The sequence below is a fragment of the Vicugna pacos genome, chromosome 27, assembly GCF_048564905.1.
Source record: "Vicugna pacos chromosome 27, VicPac4, whole genome shotgun sequence".
Taxonomy (NCBI): domain Eukaryota; kingdom Metazoa; phylum Chordata; class Mammalia; order Artiodactyla; family Camelidae; genus Vicugna; species Vicugna pacos.
Genome location: NC_133013.1, coordinates 8,597,047 through 8,623,832, shown reverse-complemented (window position 1 = coordinate 8,623,832; position 26,786 = coordinate 8,597,047). Strand labels below are relative to the sequence as shown.

The following is a 26,786-nucleotide window of genomic DNA, read 5'->3' as shown; positions in this document are numbered from 1 at the left end:
GTGGACACCAGGCTGGACCACTGCCACAGCAGCAAAGCCTCCTTCTTTAGCCTTACGGTCAGGGCAAGCATGGAAGATCGTGATCTCTTATGGTATTTCATCCAGAGAGTTTCTTACCATCCACAATTAAAATAATTCTACTAAAACAGGAGTAGGCATTTAAAAACACACACTTCCATTGGTATTAACAGGAAACTTGGAAATGGGCAAAGTGCTCAGAATGAGACAATGTATCAAAATAACAAGCAGGCGTGACCCGTGTCCTCCCCATCTGCCTCAGTCTCCCCTGCAGCCTCAGGGCAGACACCATCCATGCACTGACTGCTGCTTCCCTGGTCTCCCTTCTGGAAGCCGTCCTCTGGCTGGGAAGCAACCTCAACCACAGGGGTGGGGGCTGGATGCCCATCACTTGGGTGGGATGGCTGTAAGGCAAGTTGCACATGTCTCTCAGAAGGTCCCGGGGCGGCCCAGTTGTCCACAGTCCGCCTGCCCATCAGCGCACCTTTCTTGACACCCCCTCACTTCCTAGCCCCCTCCCAGTGCTTCCTGGGATCACTTCCCAGATAAACTCCTTGCACCCAAACCCTTGCCTCGTGGTCTGAAAATTGAGAACAGATGTATTTCAGGCCCTTTGAAAGACGCAGTACTTCCAGGATGCCAAACCCAATCACGATGAAAAGGTCTGAGGCGGAGGAGGAGATGTCATCCTCCAGGGCGCAGCCGGGGGACCGCAGTACAGGTCGGGCAGGGGGAGGCCAAGGGTCCCCGTGCACAGCTCAGAGTGGTCCCCGCGGGGCTCACGAGGGTGTGGGGGCTCAGGACAGAGGTCTGCTGTTCCAAGTAATCACAAACACCTGCACAGAGGAGAAGTGCAACTGTGCTGTCCAAAATCAGAGGATGTTTAGACGCTGAAGAGACAGAAACAAAGGAGCAAAGGGGAGGGAAGGCAGAGCCTGAGGGCTCGACAATGCGTTCAGAGAAGCCCACAGCTCCTTCTCATTTTTCAAGTATGTCGGAGCTGCTCTGTGCCCTTAAAGAAGTTAATGAGTCAAGCGGAATTTTGCACTTTTGGGTTCAGAAAAGCCCCACGTTCCCATTATTGTCTGCCTCTCGACAGAGCGGCAACAAGACGAGAGGCTGGAGCATCGCACCAGCTGGTCCCACAAAGACTGACTGCACTTCGTGAAGTGTTTGATCTTCTGCACTTTGACCCAGGAGCTCTTTCAGAGCGTGGTGTCAGCGTGTGGACACGTGTTCAGGAGCCCAGGCGGACCTGGGAGGACCATTTATGGGGCAGGAATGCTTGAGATTAGGAGACCCAACTACCCCTTAGGAGAGAGAGGAAGACGGTGGTGTAAACTGTCTGTTATGCACGTTACAGACAGTGCTTTCTGATAGCTTTTCTAATCACCAAAGAAAAGGAGAATGAGGTCGGGCAAAGATTTCTTAAACAGAACCCCAAAATTACTAACTAGAAAGGAAAAAAGATTAATGAATTATACTGTATTAAATATTAAAATGAGCTGCGGTGGGGAATCGTTAAAATGAAGAACCTCAGTTTATCCAAAAACAACTGCGGGAAAGTGAGAGAAGATATTTGCAATACACGGGAGAGAGATTTGTAAGGCATGGAACCAACAAAGGATTTGTATCCAGAATATATACAAAAAAACAAAAAGCCAAAAACTCCTACAGATCAATTAAGAAAAAGACCCAATAGAAAAACAGCAAAAGAATGTGAAATCGAACATATGTATGTATATGTGTGCCTGAACTATTATGCTGTGCACTAGAAACAGACACAATGTTGTAAACTGATTATACCTGAATTTTAAAAAAAATCCAACAAACAAACAAACAAAAACTGGCAAAAGACTTCAACACTTCACAGTAAAGGATATCCAAACATACAGGACTGGGAGAAAACACATGAAAATGTGCTCAGTTTCTCATCAGAGAAAAGCAAGTTAAAACCAACCAGTTACCTCTTCATACCCACCAAAGTGGCTGGAACAAAAGAGATGGAAGTAAAGTGAGGCTGGATCCCTACCTCACGCCTTACACTAAAATAAATGACTGTTGGATTAAGGATTTAAACATAAAAATTAAACCATAAAGGTACGAGAAGAAACCATCAGAATTAAGTTTATTTACAGTTTCAGAGTGGGAATGACTTTTCTAAACATGGCACAAAACCCAGAAGCCTTAAAACGGATTGATGTGTTTCACTCTGCACGCACACATACACACTTCTGCCTGACATAAAATGATAAACAAAGTTAAAAACTAAATGAACCGGGGGGAAAAAAAGAACATTTACAACTCATATTTCAGCTAAAGGGCCAACTTCCTTAATATGTAAAACTTCTAATAAATTACTTTAAAAAAATCAATAATCCAAGATAAAAAAGATTTAAGAAGACAGATCACAGAAAATTGAACACAACTGGCTTGTTAATATGTGAAGAAGTGCTTCAACTTACTAACAGAGAAATGCCATTCAACCTGCCACAGGCTCATTTCTGAAGCATTCAGACAAGCGCAGATCTGAAAGACTGAGAGTTTTGATTTGCATTTCTCTAATAATTAGCAATATTGAGTGTTTTTTCATGTGCCTGTTAGCCATTTGTATGTCTTCTTTGGAAGCATTCTTTTGTTGTTTAGGTCCTCTGCCCATTTTTTGTTCTTCTTGTTGTTATTATTCTGGAAGTTTAACTTTTGTCAGTTGCATCATTTGCAAGTATTTTCTCCCTCTCTGTAGGTTGTTGTTTTGTTTTGCTTATGGTTTCCTTTGCTGTGCAAAAGCTTGTAAGTTTAATTAGGTCCCATTTGTTTATTTTTGCTTTTATTTCTATTGCGGGGGTAGACGGCCCTAGGAGAACGTTGCTAAGATTTATGTCAAGAAAGTTTTGCCTATGTTTTCTTCTAGGAAGTTTATAGGGAACTCCAATTCAAAAAGGCACATGCACCCCAAGGTTCATAGCAGCACTATTTACAATAGCCAAGGCATGGAAGCAACCTAAATGTCCATTGACAAATGATTGGATAAAGAAGATGGCTTATTCAGGAAACAAAATCCTTCTGAAAAATCACACTGATGACCAAATGTCTTTGGTAGAACTGATCTTTGCTATAATTACTCAGTGCCCAGAGCACATATTTACAAAGAATCGATCAGATGAATTAGAAGTGGCAAATGTGGCTCTTCCAGAGTGAATTCTTTCTCTCCATCCTCAATGCCACTGCCGTTACAGCCTCTTCCTCTCTGAGCTGGACAACTGCGATAGTTTCTCACAGATCTTGACTGCAGTCTTTTTTCATGCTCAACATGCCTGCAAAATCTTCCAAAAACACAGATCTCCACTTAAACCATCCACATTCCCCCAGGACTCAGTTAAAACCGCAACAGCAGAGCCCCACATTATTTAGCTCCTGCCCCCTCCTCTCTCTGCCTTCTCCACGGACCCCTGTCCTACCTGCACCTGACATCCCACATCCCACAGACCCTCCGTGCCCCTGCAAAGCCTCCTGCTGCTGCCTCCAGGGCCCTCCCTGGCCCTGGCCCAGGCCTGCCTCTCTGCAGGCTGTTCTGCACCCTGCTGGAGACATTAGGGGACCCTGCTGCTTGCCTTCAGAGAGCTCAGGCCAGGGAAGGGACTAGAACTGAAGTAAATGATCTTAACAGAGAGGAAGTAAGTCACCTGCCACATTCTTCCAAGCCAAGTCCAAGAGCCCCACCCTTGAGAAGTCTTTCCTCCTTCTCTCTGTTCCGAATAGGAAGAACCCATCAAGGTTCTAAGAGCACTCCAGCTTAACTGGTCCTCGGGGTAACAGCCCCATGGCTCTCACCTCCTGCGCCTCCATCCTGAACTCCTGGGGGCCAGCGGCCATGTCTTACCACCTCCTCAGATCATTACCACACATCCAGCAGCACATGGTACAGACCCCAAGAAGACTTGTTGAGCAACTGAATGAACAAATGAGCAAATAAATACATTCACACAGAAAGCAATGCGCCACTTCAGTACAGTGAGAAAAAAGCTGACATCCTCTGGGCATCCACCCATCCGGGCATCAGGCTAAGTGCTTTACCAGAATTCTTTCATGACCACTCACACCACCCCATGAAACAGAAACTACCACCACACATATTTTGCAGACGAGGAAACAGAATTAAGTGACCCGCCCAAGCCGCAGAGCCGGGACCTGCCCTGACCCCAGAGCACACTCTCACCCATTGGTTATACTGCCTCTCTGTGGGTCCCCAATTTCCTCACTCACTTCCTTCTCCTCTGATCTTGCATCCTGAGTGTTCATCACTGTCTCATATTTGCAGTGGAATGGACTGCTCCGTTCCCTCCGCCCGCCGTGTTCTATCCGCAGGCACTACTGGGGGGCACAAGATTTGGCTTAAGTGACATGTACACGAAGCAGCGTGAACACACATAAAGGTGAAGTTGCTCGAGCCGGTTCGAGGCGGGGATGCCCACAGTCCCCCAGCTGCCCCCAGCAGCAATCCTGGGATAGCAGGGGGGAGCCCTGGGCTCAGTGCAAAGAGCAAGGAAAATGCAACAGCTCCCGGGCTCTAGCAACTGTTCCCTCACTGGCTACATTTAAGGTTTGGTGAAAGTCATACCAAGAACCTTTCCTTAAGGTGTCACCTGACTCTGGAGCCAAGCTTCCCTCCCTGGAGCGCCACGGAAAGACGGGGAAGGTCTGAGTTCTCCAAAGACACCGCTGTTCATGCCTTCAAGGCCTTATCGTTTTCCTCCCTGCGTGGTGTCCCTCTTAGGTGTCTCTGATGGTTATTTTGATCAGAAAGTGTTTGGAAAGCAGCTCTGACTCAAAACAATGCTGAAGGGAACGGTGGTGTAAAAGTCTCAGAAATGTGTTGCTGTTCACACAGGCCAAGACGGAGATAAAATAAAATGCTCAGAGCTGGATGAAAAAGTGACTAATCCACATTTTCCACACACACTACTGCAGTTTGAAGCCTTCCCCAGGCTGGCATGCTCGCCCCCTGCTTCTGGAAGGCCGGTCACCCCTTCCATGTTCCTCAAGGTTGCAGAGACTGTCCCCTGGCTGGGGACGCCTGAGGTGCATGCTGCTGGGTGAGGGCATGGCAGGGACACCCAGGCACTCAGCTGGCACGAGGGCCGGGCGAAAATGTAGGATAACACACAACTCGCAAAGGCTGGAGAGCTCTCTGAGGAGACAGTCTACTGTAAACGTTCAAACACTTCTGGAAAATTGGGGCCATCTGCTGCCAAAGTCCAACAGCTTTCAGAGAGGCTGGGCAGGAAGCTGAGACTGAGGCAGGCAAGACGGCTTTGGACCTGGCATCCAACCTGACGTCCTACTGCACAGCCCTGTCTGTCTGAGAGGGGCAAGGCGAGGCTCCTGTTTGGCTGGCCACCTGCCCTGGCCAGGTACGCCGGCATTAAAGGAGCAGGTTTCATTTAGATCAGCAGTCCCCAGACCAGGCTGAGTGTGAGAATCGGGGAAGCTGTATACCAAAAAATCTGCTAGCTTATCCCCCAGAGATTCTAACACAGGAGACCTGGAAGGGGGCACACAGTCTATGGAGTGGGGCCGTTCTCTGGAAGAGATTCTAATGACCTACCAGGCTGAGAAATGACCAACATCAGAGAAAAAACATGGTTGGTTCCTAGGTGTAATTCTGACACCCTGAGCTTCCTGGACACCACGGCATCTCCATCCATCAAGAGCAGGAGAGTCTCCGTGGGACTCAGGAAAAGGACAGAGAAAGGCTTCCAGCCTCGGGGCTGGGGGGCATGCCAAGAGAGATACTGGACACTAGAGAGCAACTCCTGGAGGTTACAGGCTCCAAAAATGGCAGGACGTTGGGTGAGGACAGCTGAGGGACAGAAGTGGAAAGGGATGAGCCAGTAAGACTATCAGCTAGACAGCATCTCCTCCATCACTGACTCTAGGAAATAAGTTGATGGGGAAAAAATGATATAGCCAACATTTACTGAGCACCTACTATGCGCTAAGTGCACTAATTCATTTGTTACTTAACTCTCATAACCACCCTATGCTGTGTAAGTAGAATTATTTTTCCCATTTTGCAGATTAGAAAACTGAGGCATAGAGAGACTATGCTCAAGAGGTAGAAGCAGGTCATGACCCCGAGCAGCATGACTGAAGAACCCACCTTCTGAACCACACCTCCAGGCTGTGCTGAAAAGCCAAGAGAATTCAATGGAAAAGAGCAAAGGAGTGAATGTTAGGTAGAAAAGAATGCATAAGACCCTCTAATGCCTATCACCATTCTAGCCACTGTTACCTTCTTGAAATAACTGGCTTACAGCTTCTGTGCTCGATATTAAAAAAAACAGCATAATATGCAGATCTCAGTCTATTGCGCACGCCCTTGCTCAAGTCAACCCATGAGGCTGGTGTCCATCACTTCCCAGTACTTTCCTTTCCACATGGGTCATGGGCTTCGGAGCAGCAATGGTGGAATGTGTTGCTGAGATGCAGGAACGGTTGAGGGATGAGTGGTCATTACATAGCATCTTTCCACTGAGAATCTCCAGGAACCAGGGTGTGAGGGGGAACACATAAACCTCTCCTTAATGCTGAAAAGGGAAGAGGGCTTTGTGATCATTGGCAGAATGTCACCCGATCTCCCCGCTTCTTGTTTCTGTCTCCAGTAGCAATGGCACACTCTTCCCTTCAGCTGACAATACCTATTTCTGGCCTCCTCACCCTCTGTTTCACCTGGCAGAATATCTGAGCTTAAGTAGCTTTCAGGTCTTATTAAATAATGACTTTGCTTTCCAAGTGACTTTGCTGACGGAGACAGGAGGAACTTGTAATCATAAAAAAGGATGGATTGGACTAATTGCATAAAGTTCATTTCCCCTTTCTCATAAATATTTACCATCCAATGTTTATAACTTTTATGTTTGGACTTTCTTGAAATGCTTGATTGAATTAAAAACATCACATTACCATTGGCTAAAAGAGGAGACAGCTCTATTTGCCAATAACTTCGGCAACAAATGCCAGGTATTGATGCCAATTTTTTTCTTTTGGTAGTTCATATTTCCACAGACAGCTCTGAGCTGTACAATACCAGCATTCTGCAGACAGACATGAAAGATGCAATGGAGATGGCGTGGGGCTCTCCAGAGCCCTAGAAACGAAAATGGACTGTTTTTAATTTTTCTTCATTCTCGAGTGTACATGTTTAAGAAAGCAGAAATACTGGAAGCTAGGCTGCTCCCAAAGCAATGTTTTCCCAAAGTGATTTACCCTATACCTTTGAGTACAGAAATGGCTTTTAATTTTAAATGGTCTTAGAGACGCTACGAATTGGGAACGCCAAAAGGACATGCATCTGAAGGAGGTTCCGTGTTGGAAATTTCACCAAAAGAAGAGTAATTGCTCACAGAAAGCCAGCCCTTCCCTCGGGGGCAGAGGCTGACCGGCCACTGCCCAGCACCTGGCCTTGTGCTCTGAAGCATCTGGTAGAGCCTGGGAACTCCTTCTCAGAGTAATACCGGTCAATGCATAATTATAAAGTACACAGGATTAGCAATGAAACCATTCAAATATAATTCAAAATACAAATCTGTAACAAGTCACACACGTGTTTCCTTGTCAACACATTATGTAAGAAGATCCGGCCCTATGTCTAATAACCATTGTAATTTTGAAGGAGCAGTCAGTGTAAATGATAATTCAAAATTGCTGCTAAAAGTGTCATGTAGTATGAAAAATACCCTGATCACGTGACAGTCACAGGTATTGTGAAGACTGCTGTGGCTTATTGCCAACCCTCAGAATTGAAGGAAATACTCATTTCAGTTACAGGTTGGAGAAAAATAAAGATGTGATCTTCTTCCTGTCCCTGTCCACAAATCCTCTGAAACCTATCTGCGGACCCTAGCTAAGAAACCCGGCTTTTACACAACAGCAAAGATGCGTCTATGAGAAACGTCATCCCCTGAGACACTGGCCTCTCCTTCTGCCAAGGATGAGCTTTTGTTCCTCCTAAGAAGCTGCAGCCAAATAAAAACTCCCCACTGTGTAGTCATAGTGGCTACTAGTTTTCTCAAAATATAATCTATCCAGTCTCTTTTCTTCTTATTTTTATGGTCTGTACTCATCACCAGCGTGTTTCGTGGTTTTATTCCCTTGGCAACGTCCAAGCTGTTATACGTCAGTATTATTATTTTTTTTCTGTAATAGGCTTAAAGTTCTAGAAATTTTTAAGACAAAAGATTCACACACATGCACTGGCACATCCCCCCCAACTTGCCTCATTAATGTTTCAGTGCTTTTCTCAATGACCGCCCCCAAAAGGCCCTGCACAGGAACGCAGGCTGAGGGGCTTGCCCAGGACGCTTTCCTCGTGAACACAGCCTTGGGAACGTGGACAAAGTTCCCAACTGCCATCCATGCACGAGTGTGGTTTTTAAGAGATTCCTCCAGACTTTTGGAGTTGCAATTCCGTCACAATATTCATTCCCTTAAAACTCCTGGCTACAAGTGTTTTCTTTCTTTTCCAGGGCATCCAGTAGGTATTTTTTCCCTTGTTAAAGGGTACAAAAGGTGATTTGGAATTTTTTGAGAATTCAGCACCACGATTCCCTCTGAAATAACTGGAGACACCTTGAGATGTCATATGATGTCACTGGTGTGATTATCCTTGTGAAGGATTGGACAACTGGTGCTATTTGGAGATGTGGGAGGGGCACTGGGGTCTCAAGGAGACCCATATCTTAATGGACTATGTCACTGACCCGAAAAAAATGTAAACTGCATCAATTTTTAAATTACAGTAGAGTCAGTTTATAATGTTATCTCAATTTCTGGTGTACAGCATAATGTTTTAGTCATACATATACATACATATATTTCTTTTCATATTCTTTTTCATTATAGGTTACTACAAGATACTGAGTATAGCTCCCTATGCTATACAGTATAAAGCTGTTGTTTATCTATTTTATATATAGTAGCTAATATCTGCTAATCTCCAACTTCCAATTTATCCCTTCCAACACCCTTTCCCCTCTGGTAACCATAAATTTGTTTTCTATGTGTGTGAGTCTGTTTCTGTTTTGTGAATAACTTTGTGTCTTTTTTTTTTTTAGATTCCACATATGAGTAATATCATATGGTATTTTTCTCTCTGGCTTACTTCATTTAGAATGACTATCTCCAGGTCCATCCATGTTGCTGCAAATGGCATTATTTTCTTCTTTTTTATGGCTGAGTAGTATTCCATTATATAAATATACCACAGTTTCTTTATCCAGTCATCTGTTGATGGACATTTAGGTTGTTTCTGTGTCTTGGCTATTGTAAATAGTGCTGTCAAGAGCATTGGGGCGCATGTATCTTTTTGAATTAAGGTTCCCTCTGCATATATGCCCAGGAGTGGGATTGTTGGATCATATGGTAAATTCATTTTTAGTTTTTTGAGGAGCCTCCATACTGTTTTCCATAATGGTTTCACCAAACTACATTCCCACCAGCAGTGTAGAAGGGCTCCTTTTTCTCCACACCCTCTCCAGCATTTGTTATTTGTGGACTTTTTAATGATGGCCATTCTGACTAGTGTGAGGTCATACCTGGTTGTAGTTTTGATTTGCATTTCTCTGATAATTAGCAATATTCAGCTTTTTTTTTCATGTGCCTATTGGCCATTTATATGTCTTTATTGGAGAATTGCTTGTTTAGGTCTTCTGCCCATTTTTGGATTGGGTTGTTTGTTTTTTTGTTATTAAGTTGTATGAGCTATTTATATATTCTGGAAATTAAATCTTTGTCAGTCGCATCATTTGCAAGTATTTTCTCCCATTCCGTAGGCTGTCTTTTTGTTTTGCTTACAGTTGCATCTTAGCAGAATGGAGTATGAATGACTAATATACAGCACCAATCCATCCTAACATAATCTACTTCTAACACTTCAGGAATCAGAGGACTAAACAATGTATGATCACATTTTATTTCCTTTGCTGGTTTGTAAGCTATAACTCTATTGTGTTATTTATTGGTTGAGTTACGGTTGATATTATACATCTTGAACCTATCACTTCAGCTTCACATGAAATTATTCCACCTCACATGCAGTATAAAACCTTATGATAGCATACACTACCATTTCTCCTTTTCTAGCCTTTATGTGAATATCATTTACTTTTACATGTGTCCTGAACCCCACACTGCTGTGTTAGTTTCAATGGCAAATCTGCAAGAATTTCCCTTTGCTGATGTAAGAAACTGCCATGCACTTTAGCAACTTAAAATAACACAGATTTATTATCTTGTTATCTTATTATCTTGGTTAGAAGTCCAAACTCAGTCTCTCTGGGCTTCAGTCAGGGATACAACAGGGCCAATTCCTTCGGTAGGCTCTAAGGGGAGAATCTGTTTCCCTGTCCTTTCCAGCTTCCCAAGACTGCCTGCATCCCTTTGTTCACGGCCCCTTCCCAGCATCACTCCAACCTCTTCTTTCTATTGTCACATCTGTACCCATCCTGACCTCTTGCCTTAGTATGGACCATTTTGACTGCATCAGGCCCGCCCAGATTATCCAGGAAATCTCCCCATCTCAAGATCCCTGAAAAATTACACATGCAAAGTACCTTCTACCATAGAAGGGAAAGCTCACAGAGTCTGGATATCCACCACAACTATATTCTTACTTTTTTTGGTAAAACCATTGTTTAAATGGTCAATGTTCTTTCAAAGACATTTGAGTATATTTCAAAAGATCGTATATTTACTCACATAGTTACTACTTCCAGGGCCCTTCATTCCTCTGGGTAGGCCTGTATTCCCATGTATTATCATTTTATTTCTGCCCGAAGAACTTCTTTTAATATGTCTTTTAGCATGGGTCTACGGGAGCTGGGTTTTTTCAGCCTTTATATAACAGAAAAACTCTGTTTCACCTTCAAAACTCAAAGAGATTTTTGCTGGCTGTAGAATTCTAAGGTAACAGGCTTCTTTTCTTTCTGGGCTTTAAAGATGCTTTTCCATGGTGTTTTTGTTTTTGTTTTGGTTTTTTTGGTTTTTTTGCTTGCATTGTTTCTAATGAGAAATATGTTGTCATTTCTACCTTTGTTTATCTCTACATAACTTGTCTTTTTCCCTCTGGCTCTTTGAAGAGTTTCTCTGCATCACCACTTTTAAGCAATTTGATTATGATAAGCTTTGGTCTGGATTTCTTCATGTTCCTCGGGGTTCACTGAGTTCTCGGATCTGTGAGCTCATGGTTTCCATCAACTTTGGAAAACTTTTCAGCCATTATTTTTTCAAATATGATTTCAGTCCTCTCTCACCTCCTTTGGGGCATGAATCACGTACATCTGAGGTCACCTGAAGTCCTACAGTTCGGTTTGCTTTCAGTCTTTGCTCCTTGTGTTTCACTTCGGCTAGTTCCCATTGCCTGTCTTCAGCAATCATCCCTCCTGCAAGCTCTCCTTTGCCAGCAGCCTCACGCAGGGTATCTTGCATGTCAGACACTGCAGTCTTCATTCCTGGAAGTCCCATTAGTTTCTCTTTGTATCTCTCTTGTCTCTCCTTAACATGTCCCGTCTGTCTTTCTGTACCTTCTTGAACCTGGAATATGGTCACAATGACTGTTTTAACACCTTTGTCCACTAATTCTGTCATCTCTCTCATTCCTAGGTCAGTTTTGATTGACTTTTCTCCTCATTACGGATGCATTTTCCTGCTCCTTTGAAGGCCTGGTAATTTTTGATTTGATACTAGACATTGTGAATTTTACTTTATTCAGTGCTGGTTTTGCATTTCCGTAACTCTTTCTGAGCTGTGGCTAAGTAACTTGGAAACAGTTTCATCCTTTCAGATTTTGCTTTTCCAGCTTTATTGGGTGGGACCAGATCAGCATTTAGTGTGGGGCTAGTTTTGCCATGCGATTGACACAACTCCCTTCCATGTCCTCCAGCTGATGCTCACGTGAGCCCAGTGACTGTTTCAGATGGTTCTCTTCCTGGCCTTGGGTGGTTTCCTCGCACACATGCGTTTCTTGGTACTAAGCTGAAGACTCATGGAGATCCTGTGCTGATTTCTGAGGTTCTCTCTTTGTAAAGCTCTTTCTTCTGTGTCACTCTGTCCAGTGAACTCCAGCTGCCTCAGCCTCCCTGTACACCTGGCTCTGTTGCTTTGACTCCAGAAGACTGCTACTTCTTCACAGCCCTCCCCGTGTCACAGCCTGGAGCCCGCCCAGGCAGGACAATCAGAGACCTCATTGGTTCACATCTCCCAAGGACCACAGTCCTTCCTGACTTGATCGTCACTGTCCTAAAATCAGTGCCATATACTTCATCTTATTTCTTAGTTGCTTCAGGTGGGAAGGTAATTCCGGTCCCTGTTACTCCATCTTGGCCAAAGACAGATGTTGGGATAAGAAATTTAAAGGCAATGTTGGAACCATGATCATTTCATTACATGACAGCCACTTCACTCCTCAAGGGCATTAAAGAATAGTAACAGTTATAAAGATCCATTTGGCACTGGATTACAGGAGCTTCCTGGTTGGTTCCAGATGTCTCTGGTTACCTGAAGGGTACGTATTTTACACAAAGCTTAATTTTTCAGGGCCCTGAGGAATTCAGTATAGAACATTGCCGATCCTAGAAGTGGACACAGACAGACTCGTTCTGTGGCCCCACAGATGGGAGCCAGTGTTATCCAGCAAGGTAATAACAACACACATATCAGCTCAAATGACTGGGTGCTTACTTTGTGACAGATCCAGTTCTTAGCACCTTACGTGTATTAACTCACCAGGAGTCTAAGATTTTACGAATGAGGGCACTAAGGCACAGAGAGGGAGGGAGGGAGGGATGGAGGAAGAGAGATGGCCACTAGGAAGCAGCCTGCAGTCCCCCACGACCAGACTCATTGTGCTGTCCTGAGAGAAAGCCACAGGAAAGGTTTGTATGAACTCTTGCAAGACATTTGACAGAGTCTCACATGTGTGTGGGTGAACTGGGTGGAGAAACGTGAACTTGGGCTTCGAGAATCAGTACGTGATATGTGGAGAGCTGTAAGGGTTGCTTCAAAGACTGTGAGCTTGTCTACAGTGTCATCAGCAGTTGGGTTAAGTCACATAAGAACTTCAGTTTGCTCTTAGGGTCACGAATGGACCTCAGAGCAACACATAACTTGTTGAGCACCTACTATGTGCCAGGCACTGGCCAAGGCAGCTAGAAAATATTGGTGAGCAGAAGCCAGGATTCCTGCCCTTGAGGGTTTATAACCTAGAATAGGGAGATTATCAAAGCAACAGTCATGTAAACAAGTGAATTCTAGAGCATGTTAAAAGATGGTAAGTTTATGAAAGCAGGGTTTTCCCTTAGGGGATCAGGCGATCTGGGTGCCTCAAGGGTGGATGGGGGAGGGTTACCAGATTCAAATTTTAAATAGGGTGGTCAGGATAGGCTTTCTTGAGAAGGTCACATCTGAAAAAGAAAAGGAACCCCAAAAAACTCAAAAAAGATGAGGGACTTAGTCACATGGACAAGCTGAGGAAAGAGTGTTTAGATAAAGAAAACAGCCAGTAGGAAGCAGAGTGTGTCCCTGCCAGGAGCTCGCCTTGTGGATCCAAGAGAGAGCAGGAAGACAAGGAGAACTGGAACAGAGTGGGCGAAAGGGAGTGAACAAGAGGAGGAGGACCAGGAGGAAGACCAGGAGGAAGGGGAGGAGGCTCAGACCGGCACCAGAGAGTCAGTGTCACAGGGGAGAAGAAAGCAACCGTGTGCGCTCCTTCCTCCCCTAAGGAGTCACTCCTGCTAGGATTTGGGGAGGAAGATGCCAGCTCTGCTTTAGTACTGGCGGAACTCTCAAGGAAAAGGCAAACAGGAAAGCATATTTTGTGGCTCCTGGTGAGCTGGAGGAATCAACATTCAGCTGCACCGTAATTTACAAAACAAAAAGACTCCACTTTATGTATTTGTATTTTGAGCTTCTGGGGAGAAAGGAGCAACACTGTTGAGCTGACCATGACTGACTGCTCTCTCGTGGTCCTCGTCAAACAAAAAGATGCTAAGGAAGGAAAATAAAATACCAGGTCCCCTTCCTCCTCTTTGGAGTCTGTCCCTGAATGACCAGAGCCTGCCCTTCCTCCCTAACAGTCACCCCAGGGCTTAGTCTCCAGCCCTTCTCTTTCTGGCTGAGCGATATTGGCCCACGACCCAGCCTCTCTCAGCCTCCATTTTTTCATCTGTTAAGTGGGGTTCAAAGCCCCTGCCCTCGAGGATTGCAGTCAGGGTTTCATGTGACAGTGCGTGGAAAGAGTTTAGCCTGGGGGATCAGGAGCCCGCAGTACCTGTATCCCCACTCTGTCCATCCCTCCTCAGGTGTGCAACGGCCTGGCTCCTGAAAGGCAAAACGGCTGCAGTGCCTGGGGGAGGCAGCCTCTGTCCAGCTGTGTCCACTGACTCAGCCGGGTGCTTCCCTCTTCTCCACCCTGGGTGCCCAGGGCCCTTCTGCTCGTCCCGAACACTCAGCATCCTCCTCTCGGGTACCATCCACATGGATCTCTTGCTGTCACCACACCATCCAAGGACCCTCTGAAACCTGCCCTCTCCAGTAGTTCGGGGCTATCACCCACTTTAAGGGACTGAAGACTGGGATAGGCAAATAGGACGCCTCTACGCTACCATATGGTACAGAAATGAGAGCCTCAGTGGTCAAGTCTTAATAGTCAAGACTGAAGGGGAGCACCGGGCATCGTGGCAGACCACTGGGGATCATCGGACCCTGGGGCTCATCCCCTCTACCCAGGGAGGCGTTCTTCAACCCTGCTGCTGCTGGGTGTGAAGTGAGAGATGGCTGCTGTTACCAAGGCCTGGAAGGGGCCCTTGCTGGCACCTCCGCAGGGGAATGGGAGAGGAAGATTCAGGACAGCCCTGTGGATAAATGCTCTTTGAGGAAACAGCTAGCAGGAGGTGCTAGGCTGCTTGTGAGGCACCGTCCTTTTCTCCACCCCAAACAGTGGCAGGTGTGCCCCACCTGCTGACTCCACCTTGATGTCCTGAACCAGCTCACACACAGCCAGGAATTACTCAAAAGGGAGCGTCCCACCCCCAGAGTCCAGGCTGACCTGTTCTGCTGGCCCAGATCCCTGGGTCTCCTGAAGGCGCAGTCCTGGTCTACCTGCCTGTCTTGGAGTTGCTCCCGTCCTGAGTTCTTGCTCTGGGAACCCACCTAGCCCTCCAGACTCCTCCCTGGGACTCAATGCTATCCTGAGCTCCAGCACTTGGCTGTTGCTGGGTGGTTCCTGAGTCCCACACATCCCCAGCTGCTTCTCCTGCTTCTGTCCTTCTGCCCAAGGGCCGAGGCTCTGCTCCTCTCTCTGAGCCCACCGGACCGTAGGCTGCTCCAGCCTTCCCCTGGGGCCACAGCCTGGAGACTGCCCTGCCCCAGGTCCGAGCATGTCCCTTTGGCACCCCTGCATGCAGAGGTGGCCGGCCGAGCCGTCTGCAGCACGGTGAGAAAGCGCACGCTCTGGAGGTGAACAGACTTGAGTCAACTCCTTCCTCTACCACCTACTGACCAAGCTGTTTCAAATGATCACTTAATCTCTGAGTTTGGGGTTGTCACCTGGGCCCTGGGGAGAATAACCTAGCGAGTGTGGTGATGGGTAATTAAGATCAGGCACCTTGGAAGCTTTAGGGCACAACCTGTGGGCACTGCTCAGTAAAGGGTAACATTTTAATGGTGTTATTAGCACTATTATCATACAATCACTTTATTATCTGTTTGAAGTTCTCCATATGACACTCTCCAGTGTTAGCAACTTTTAGCCATCTTAGCCATCTGTGCAAGGTGTGATATCACCTCCATCACATCACATCACCTCCACGAAGGATGGGTTAATTTTCTTACCCCTAATGTCTCAAAGTTTTCAGGTTAAGACATTTGGCTACCAAGAAAGAAAGAAATACCTTTGGATTAAAAAACAAAACAAAACATTAGACTATTGGTGTCAGTAGTAACTCTGACCCATCCCCCTGCAAAACTGCCTACGTATGGGGGTGTGCGTGTGTGTGTGCATGCAACTTCGCGTGTGCGTGCGTGTGTGTGGGGGGGGGGGCTCTCTCCGGGTGCCCCATGCAGATGCCCACGAAGTATGTGTACATGCATGTCCATGTCTGTGCATGCGTGTGTGCAAACACACGTCTGTGTATGTAGGGGTGTGTGTGTGCGTGCATGCATGCATCCTCAAACAGAAGCCAGATGCTCCGACCTGAGCCGGCCCTCCCCATCCCGCTTACCTCCATGTTTCTGCAGAAGGTGGCGTTGGTGCCGAACAAGATCTGGCACTGCTCGTTGGCACTGTAGTGCATGCCCGGCAGCTTGTGCGGGAGGCGCACCGCGTGCTGGCTCCGGGGGTCCGTGACCAGCAAACAGGTGCTGACTTTCGACCTGAAACAGCCAAGAGGCAAGTTGGCCTGCAAACGTATTGCCCAGGTTTTTGTTCTGATTTGCCAGGAGGAGGACGCTCCAAATTATTTACGGGGAGATGACCTAGGTACCGGACACATGGGTGGCACTTTTCGCTCTTTTTCTACACAGCTGAACACAGAGCTTTACTCCGAAGGCCACGCGAGCTGGACAACCAGGAAAGGGCCTGGGAGTAATACCCACGTGGCTCATGTACTCTTCTCGGGGAGTCTGAGAGCCTTCTTGAAAGGCATTTTCATTCAATTTCATAGAAATAGATTCCTATGATATTTTCTTAGAATATGGCTTTGGCAAAAGTCACTATGAATAAAGAAAAAAAATATGAATTAGGGATGATTTGCCCTATTTTAAATAAAAGTGCTTATTTCCAATTCTGTGGATTCTCTTGGAGGGCCTGTCAGGCCGTGGCCGCTGGCTGGTCCAGGTGGCCCCCTGACTGCACCTCCCTCCGGCCAGGAAAGCTGGCTGGTAGCACATCCTGCAAAGGACCTCAGGATTTCAACCAGGATGGAAATGTTCAGAGATGCTGAAAACAGCTCTGAAAAACCGAACTGGGGGTTGTGAGGCTGCAGCTCTGTGAAGAGGTTAAGTACTTGAATGTTTTTATTTTTCAATCCTAAAACAAGGCAGAGGGTAGTAAAAAGAAAATCCGGCCTCATGCCAAGATTCTTGAAGAAAAGAGTTGCACGCCCGCAAGAACATGCAGGTTGACGCTGGTTCACCTCCCCTGGGCTCAGACACACGGGCCACTTTAACGAAGGCAGTGGGTCCAGCACTGTGTTCGTGAGCCAATGAAAATACCCTGCCTTGATTTACTGACCCTTATGGGTAAAATGAAATCATGTCAGGTAGCTTCCAACATTTAATTTAGACTCGGTGATAACAAGTACTCAGTAGGAAATAGACTACGTTAAATCCAGTGAGTCTGTTCTTAAGCCCCGTGTACCACTTAATTTCCCCATCCACAGGAAACATCATGAAAGAACATCCAGGATGAGGACAGAAGCCGGTGTGATGCCTTTGCTCCTCCTTCTGAATTCACCCGACACTTTACTGTGTTACTGAACTACAAAGCTCCATCTGTAGGTGGGACTCACTGACCCCCTTCCATCTCCATGGGGCGTACAGATGATACCAGTAAGTTGTGAAGCAATGGGGGTCTGACCCTATCAAATCTGTAAGTCCAGCCCTGAGGTCTTTACACTAAGGAACCCACACTGTATGTGAGCACAGACTCTGCTGGACAAAGGTCTGAAATCAGATGGCGAACTCTTGCACAGACATCTGGGAATGAAGTGATGCCAGCATATTCTGGCAAGTAAGTGGCAGTCAGATAAACCCACCTGAGCCCCACAAATGAAGGAAGTGAGCAAGCAAGCCCTCTTCCCCAGCAAATGGACTCCTATCAAGGGAAGCAGACTGAGCACAGAGGAAGTGCCCTGTTCTCCAGAAGCCAAGGGTTACCGCTAAGGTGGCATCCACGCCCCATCAAAATAATGCAGAGAAATGAAATGGAATCCTTTCAAGATACAGTCACTGCATTGACACGTCAATCGATAAGCATTTATGGTCACCAGCTGGGTACCCAACATCACACCAGCTGTGCACCTGGGAGGAGGTCTGGTCCTCTGAGACTTCTGAGAGGTTCACTCCCGCTCATACTGGCCAAGACTCCAATGACTGTCTTTCGGAAGTAATGCATAACTTTCTACTGATGGTACAGACTGATTCAAGGACTTACTTGAGGAAGTTTTCGAGGTCCTCTCGACTGCAGGAGGACCAGGAGAGGTCGCTGGGATTCCGGCCTTTCACCCACTCTCCCGACATGATGTGGGACCTGCCGGCGCAGGAGGAGTGGTCATCGTCGTGGTTCATCCCCAAGCTGCCCGAAGGAGAGGGCGGAGAGGGACACACATTACAGGCTTATCTCCCGGTCCAGGATCTAGCAGACGAGGCTAACCTGGATCGAGTCTTAAATACAAAAGGTGGCACAAGCTGACACCTGGCACCCTGCTTACTCTCACAGAGCAGACCAACAGTCACGAGCTTAGAGAGTAAGGGGGAGGGTGCTGACTTGCTTACTCAGTGAACGGAGTCTGATCAAGCACCCAACAGACACTAAATGGCATCGCTAAACCAATAAATAATAACCGAATGAACAAATTGTATTAACTGTGATATTACAGTTCTTCTGATGATTAGACTTGATTTTCTACCTAAAATATCCTAGTGTTAATGATCTAAGTGCTCTGTTGGTTGGAGAGAAGTCACTGTGCGAAGGGCACGTGGGAACCAACCAAGGCTTTGACTAAGGAAAAAACTCATGAAAAGTCGTGGCTTTGCTTTCACGTCACAATATCGGGGTCCACCAAGACCAGAGCTGTCACATTCCCCGCTCAGATGCATCTGAAAGACCCTGGAATGCTGGCCTAGATGTGGGCAGCTGACGTGAAACGTGAGCTGAACGATGACGTTAGTTCCCACACTTGCTGTCACTGGGGGGGAGGGTGGGACACAGAACACACGAGATCAGGTGGCCCACAGTCTGCCAACCCATGATTTTCAGGGGAGAGAGTCTCTGTGCACCAGGGTGGCCCACTCTTTGTCAACAGCCCCGTGGAAAACACACACACTTTCACTCATTCCAAGATTGTTACAAGAGGTTTCCCAAAGGCCGGTAATGGACTGGAAAGGGAAGATACAGCAGCGCACAGCAGGCCATCCCTGACCTCAGATCAGCCTGGGAGACGAGACAGACACCAATGGAGCTAGGTACAGAAAGAGGTTTTAGGGGGAGGGTATAGCTCAAAGTGGTAGAGTGCATGCTTAGCATGCAAGAGGTCCTGGGTGCAGTCCCCAAATGAATAAACCTAATTACCTCCCTCCCACACCAAAAAAAAAAAAAAAAAAAGAGGTTCTAAACACGCTACTTTTCCCTAGTTCCCCTCATAGGTCTGTGACCATCTTTCATCAACTCCCCTGTGTTCCCGCCTGCACACCCCCAGGCTACTCCAGACCCCCATGTGGAGTCGGATTAGCTGATGCCACCCCGCCCCTGGTACAGCACTGCCTGACGCCCGGGCTGCTCCTCCTGGCGGGCAGGGCCGGCCCTCACCGCCCACAAGCGTCTGTTCCCAGCAGTGGAGGGCACCCTTCCCAAGGGTCAGTTGTTTTTCTTCTCAAGCCTATTTCTGTCAGTAATACTTGTTCCTTCAATTAATACATGTGGTTACACGTTGTGTTAATCGATGAAACATGAGAACAAAATAAAGCTGTTTTCATGACAACAATTTTAGCTGGTAGCTAAAACAGGCTGCTGCCAAATGGGGTGTGGGCAAGACAACTGTAAAAGGTGAGGGGAAAAAAATCCTAAAAATCTGCCCTCTTTGACAGCTTCACAAGGGTCTTTCAAGTTCCGCTGAATCTAAAAAAAAGAAAAAAAAGAAAAGAAGAAAAAAAAGAAGCTGGAATTCAAACTCCTTCAGAGAAAAGGCTTCCACCCCCAACCACAAAACTGGTGAAAAAAAAATGAACGTTTTCATGGCTTAAGTTAAAACAAAATGTTTGAGAATCTAAGCACAATTTTTTTACATTTCCCTATTTGAACCAATTTTTTGGTTAATTGGTCAGCTGACCGACTACCCTACCATCCTGTCAGGAAGAAAAAGCTTCTGCAGCGCTGCCTACACGTTGGTGGCCCCTCTTCCCCTCGGTCCAGACATCTTTGGCCAAACCACCCCCTGAAACATGCTCGCTGTCAGGATTTCCCACGGGCTCGTCCAACCCACCAGGTTCCCCAGGGCAGCATTCCATCCCAGCCTGTCCACCAGAGACGGGCACAGCGCGAGCACTGTGTAAATGTTTACCGAATGGATTATCCATCTAATGCAGGAGAAAGCATCTCAAAATCGGAGGATCTGTATACACGATAAGGGTGCTAGTTCTAGGGGGCAGCAGCTTGTTCAACAGAACAATGAAACCATCTCTGGGGAGATTCACTCTTGCTCTCCCGCGTCAAAGTCAGGCATCCATCCAATTAGGGTTAAATAGAGAACCAAGAAATTATCAGATAAATCTGACCAAGAAGAATAATTTTTCAATGCCATTACTCAGCCTTTTACCTTTTCCTGCCTATTATTTATATCTGTAACTGTATCTGTATCTATGGCTCTTATCCTATCTCTTTGTTTTGGGAAAGATGGGAACTGAATAGTTTTTTCAACTGCATTTAGCAAAGGATATTAAAAGTCACCTTAAATTCGATCTAGGGTTTGATTTGATATCTGTAAATAAAACTATAATGAAAAAGAATATGAAAACAAATATGTATGTGCGTGTGTATAAATGAAACATGATGCTGTACACCAGAAATTGACACGTTATTGTAAACTGACTACACTTCAATAAAAAAAAAAGCACTAGTACAAAAAAATAGGGTTTTCAAGTAGGTAAATATGAAAATTCTGGCGGCTTTCAGGGAACTCTGCTCTATGCTTAGAAATAAAGTGTCTCATCAGAAAAGTGGCTCTAAGGACAAAGTGTTAGCAGAGCACATGGAGCAGGTCAAACTGCACTGTCACCAATCCTGGGATATTCAGTCCCACAGAGAGTCAAAACACGATGGCAACCACCTCCCACTGTCCCGAGATGGGATGTCCTGAGCAGCCACCAGATGCTCCTTGTTGTTTGCAAAACCACAGTCGGACGAGAGCCAAGCCCTGGCAGAACGGCCGTGCCACGTACCGAGGAATGTTTCAGCTGTGACCTCGTCCAACTTTTCTCTGGTGGTCAAGCTGCTTGTAAAATCAAAGAGGCTCTCTGGCCCACGTGGCAGACTCTGCTGGCCAGAGAACCTGGTCTCTCTGGAGACAAAACCATGTTTACAAAAGTGCTCAGAAAAGCTGACTGTGCCCTGACTGTGACCACCGTGTGCCCGCAGGGCGTCATATTAGCGACTCATTCTGCTTGGCCCCCAGAGAAGAAATTCCCTGAGGAATGTTCCAGACGGCAGGATACGGATCACGCTTGATCTGGTTTTAAAAGTTCAAATGCTAAGTGCCTCATAAATTTACAGTTTGATGAACTAGCATTGGGGTGAGAGTATTATCATTTGAGGTCTATATAAACCACAGGCTACTTTTAAACTAAGGATTGCTTGACGGAAAAATTCAGGTTATTTTAGGTTTATGTCTGCGGTAATGTTATACAGAACACGAACAAGTAGCATTAGGCACACGGAGTTATTTTAACTTCAAGTGACTTTTAGATTAAGGACACAGATGGCCTCGTGTCACATGTGGTCCAGATTTATCAGACACAATCATAACTTAATGGCCTTGAGTAGATTTTATCTTAAAGCAAAAGAACACATTGCTTCTGTATTTGCTTTGGGGAATCCACCACATACCATGTGGGGATTCTAAAAGGCGATGCTCAACCCGTCCTAGCTTCACCCCAAATCCTGGAGGGCCTGGGAGATACTAAGTGTTCTGGGCCTGGTACATGTGTCATTCTGGAAGCTTCAGCTTCACCTGGCTCTGAGCCTGTCTGTCTGTCTCTAAGCTTTGGTGTTTTGATGTCAGGCTTGTGAACGAGGTCTGCCTCCCCTCAAAGTACTCTTGGCTGGACTTGCGAAACGAATGCTTGGAGTGGAATGAAAAAGCCGGGAAACGGCTCCCATGAGGGTAGGCTCTCCAGTGGAGGGGGTCGGGGCTGGCCTGGGGGCAACACTGCCTGCCCGTTCCTCTTCAATAAATGTTTACTGACTCTGTAGTAACAGGAATAGCCCGTGGCAGTTTCTGGGAAATGACAGGCAGGTTTGTGTTAGTTATTGTTAATTAACATAATAATAATTAACACGCCTGCATTCCACTAGAAGGGAAACTCTCTACTGTTACTACCTCTTGCTAGCCAAGAACCAGACTGTGCCCTTAACTTTAACTACTCAGACTTTATCTACAAGGGTTAAGGCCACCAGGCTCCACTCATTTATACAGGTTGAACAATAGGGTTCATTGTCATGACCATCAATAACCCCCTTTATAGGGAACATAACATCAATATCCTCTCAATCCATTGAGATTTGCAAATGTTAACCATTATATGTAAAAATAGATAAAAAAAACAAATTTTTTCTGTATAGCACAGGGAATATTCAGTATCTTGTAGTAACCTTTAACAAAAAAGAATATGAAAACAAACATATGTATGTATATGTATGACTGGGACATTAAGCTGCACACCAGAAATTGACACATGGTAACTGATGATACTTCAATTAAAAAAATACATTCTCTCACTCCAGAGAAGTTTTTGTTTTTATTTTTATACAGGAAAATGAGCCCCCCAGTTTGCAGGGATTCAGTAACACTGCAAATACCTACCAGAGTAGAGTGAGGGTCTCCACCTCCACCACACACAGGACCATCACAATACATATAATCCTAAAACACCATGGAATTCTGAATCACTAATGAGTAAATAACAATACAGTGCTGGTGTTAAGTGCATTTTGCTATGATGGATAATATCATAGTAGGTGAGAATGGACAAGTATGTTACAATACATATTGTCCCTCTTGGCTCACCAGAGCACTGAAATGTACAAAACCCTCACATCCTTGGGTTTATATAGATGGGATTACAGGCAAGCAGCCTTGCCTGAGACTGCAAATGTGTGTGTAGAAATGTACACACACACATACACACACACACACACGACCCACTTCAAATAGGCTTTAAACTTTTAATTTAACAAAAATTCAACTTCTGGGATGAGAGATACAGATAAAGAGAGAAAAAAGGAAAAAAAAACAAAGCATGGGGATTTTATCACCTAGTTTGGTCAATGAGCTTGTGTGCGTGCGTGTGCGCGCACACACACACCCGCACACATGTGACTGTACACCCTGGAGAGGAGAGAGAGAGAACTGGGGTCTCTCTGGGACTGGGGGCCTCTCTGGGTCTGGGGGCCTCCTCTGTGAACACAGCATCACACGGAGCGTGATTCTGGTGTTTCACAACACACATTATTCATGCAACAAGGGCATAAGGTATAGGGTCTTGATATGTGAAGTTTGTTTTTTTTTAACTAAAGTATAGTCAGTTAATTTCTGGTGTACAGCATAGTGATTCAGTTATACACACACACACATATATATTTGCTTTCATATTCTTTTTCATCACAGGCTATTGCAAGATACTGAATATAGCTCCCTGTGCTATACAGAAAGAACTTATTGTTTATTTTATATTTTATTTGATGCTCAGCAAAACAGCTGCCAGTTCCAACCATGGTGGGAAGGTTGGGGTGACGGACCTAGAGGACAGTGTCAGGTGTCCGGTGTGGACTTTCCTAAGTGATTTTCGGAGATAATTTTGATGCACTCTTTTCAACTTTTATCCCTTTCCACAAACCTGACTCTACAAAATGCAGCACCAGTAACACTGGGCTGTGATTTTTGCATAAGTGTCTTCACCTCCCATCACCACTGTGTCTCCACAGCCTCCGGAGGGAACAAGGAAGGGAGCAGCCCCACCATTTCCCTCCATTTCGATGAGCACCTTCGGGGGCTGTCAAACTGCAGTCGTCGGCTTACGGTCACCCACTAGCTTAGTCTCCAAAACCATCTTTCCGGGCCACGTGGATAAGAGCAGACACCATGCCTCTCATGGCTGAGGCTTCTCTTGTTCATTCAGCACCTTCTCTCCCCAACTGCCCCCACCACCAGATCCCACTCTGCTCCGACACCTGCACACACAGCTGCCACCTCCGAGTCCCAGCCACTCTCCAATTTTCTAATAGTTTTGATGAAAATATATAAACAGTCGAAGAGGATGGTACAAAATCCCCCTTCTTATGCAGAGGCAGAGTGCTCAGACCGACCTGGACGAGAATTCCAGCTCTGCCTCTTGAGAGAACAGTGTTACACTTCCAAGCCTCTGCTCCTCACCTCTGATTCAGCAGGGATCCTGATACTTAATGTCATTCACTCATTCATTCATTCAACAAATATGTGTCAAATGCTTTCTATGACCAGATACTGTTCCAGGTGTTGGCAAAGGCTGGGCCCCTGTTTCTCCACAGAGTTTTACATTCTAAAGGAGTAGAGATGAGGATTACATGGGAAAACAGACACCAAAGCGCCTGGCAAGGAGTGGGGTCTGGAAGAGATGACGACTGGTCTTCTTCTGAGCACATGGCCCAGGGAGGATATGCTGGTCACCCCCAAGCTGCAAACTCAGGGGTTCTCAGAGAGGTGCAGAGTTAATACAGGGAGTGGGGTGACTTCACACAAAAGAGGACGGAGGCTCACAGCAAACTGAAGAGTTTCTACCCTATTACATGCCTTTAAATTCCATTTCTCTGTAGTACTGTCTGGGTAAAGAAAGTGTGGTATATTTATACAATGGAATACTACTCAGCCATAAAAATAACAAAACAATGCTATTTGCAGCAACATGGATGGACCTGGAGATCATCATTCTAAGTGAAGTAAGCCAGAAAAAGAAAGAAAAATACCATATTATACCACTCATGCATGGAATCTGAAAAAAGAAAAAAGAAGACACTAATGAACTCATCTACAAAACAGAAACAGATTCACAGATGTAGTAAACAATCTTATAGTTACTGGGGAGAAAGAGGGTGGGAAGGGATAACTTTGGGAGTTTGAAATTTGCAAATATTAACTACTATATATGAAAATAAATCAAAACAACTTCTGTATAGCACAGGGAACTATATTCAATATCTTGCAATAACTTTTAATGAAAAAAGAATATGAAAATAAATATATGTATGCATATGCATGACTGGGACATTATGCTGTGCACCAGGAATCACATTGTAACTGACTGTACTTGAATTAAAAAAAAAACTTTACATACTAAAAAAAAATTACTTTTTTAAGTATGGCATATAAAAAAAACTGGAGGGAAATATATTTTTAAAAGCTATCATTACATAACTTCAAGTTTTAAAAAAAGCATTCTAACTATTGTATTTAAAATAGACAAACAACAAGGCCCTACTGTACAGCACAAGGAATTAGACTCAATACCTTATAATAGCCTATAATGAAAAAGAATATGAAAAGGGATATATATATATATATATATATATATATATATATACTGAATCACTATGCTATACACCAGAAACTAACACATTATAAACTGACTATAGTTACATTTTTTTAAAAAAGACTAACTATAAATAAATAAATAAAAATAAGCAGTCTTAAAAAAAATTTTTTAATTCCATTTCTTTTCTGCAATGAGCTAACTGAACAGACCACACCTCTTCTGGCAGATACGGCCCAGGGACTGAGAGGACGGGACCCCCGAACAGAGGCTTCATGGAAGCCTTAGAAACCGAACCGCTCTTGGCAAGCGGTCATCCCACCCAGGACATCTGTGAAGGCAATCAGGGGTGACCGTGTGCTGCCTTCACAGGAAAAGGGTGACGACGGTGGCCTGTGGCATAGCCTCCTGTTTCTTTTTCTCCATCAGCAGCAGATGTAGGTTTGAATGCAGCTGGCCACTCTTTTGCTCAGCACCCTGTGCATGCAGCAGCCCAGGGTTGGTAAAGGCTGGAGGCACACAGGCCCCAGGGCTGAAGCTATGGCCATCTCGGTGAAAAGCTGTCTCCTGGCACAGAGAGCTCCCACTGGCTCACCAGCCCCTGCCGCTCTGGTCCTGCTTCCACGAGACAAAGCCGGTCCCAACACAGTGAGATAGGCTTGCCCTCCTCCACGCCACCCAAGGCAGGGCTCAGTAAATGGCCGTGAAGCAGAAGCAGGGCATGAGCACCTAGGGCTACATGACAGCCCATGCACAGCACCCAGAGCGGACGCTACCTTTGGCATCCTTCCTCCCACAGCCTCATTAGTGTGAGGGCCTCCACGGCGGGATGGTCCCCAACACAAGCACATGAACAAACCAGTGGCACCTCCTCCTACAACACCCCCACTGCTCAGAGCACTCCCTGAGCACATCCAGAGCCCATACATGCAAACAGTGGGTGCCATTACTTCCACAGATTTGAAGCCAAATGACATGTGCAAATTTCACTGAAAAAAAGATCCATAAAGCCATGCTGATTTCTGACCTGGGAAAACATTCTATAGAAGAGGGGAGGGAGCATCTGAAGCTGTTTCCAGGTAGCAATTCCAAAGAAGTTTAGAATGATGGCTACACTGATAAAATAAGGATGGAGACTACCAAGGTGAGTGACTATTTCCAAGGGGACAATACTGATTCAGATGAAAAGGTTGTAGGGTGTTAAGAAAAAACTCTGCCTC

At 45.6% G+C, this 26,786-nt stretch overlaps 1 protein-coding gene across 5 annotated transcripts in view; it reads right to left on the bottom strand.

The window, feature by feature from the left end:
* ADAMTS17 (ADAM metallopeptidase with thrombospondin type 1 motif 17) overlaps window positions 1–26,786 on the bottom strand; it is a 293,369-nt gene that overhangs the window by 108,870 nt on the left and 157,713 nt on the right. For all 5 annotated transcript variants that reach the window (XM_031691884.2, XM_031691886.2, XM_031691885.2 and 2 more), the window contains exons 9-10: window positions 18,224–18,364; window positions 16,293–16,443 (exon numbers count right to left, since the gene is read on the bottom strand). In XM_031691884.2, the coding sequence (XP_031547744.2) occupies window positions 16,293–16,443; window positions 18,224–18,364 (292 nt within the window). The remainder of the gene's footprint in view (window positions 1–16,292; window positions 16,444–18,223; window positions 18,365–26,786) is intronic.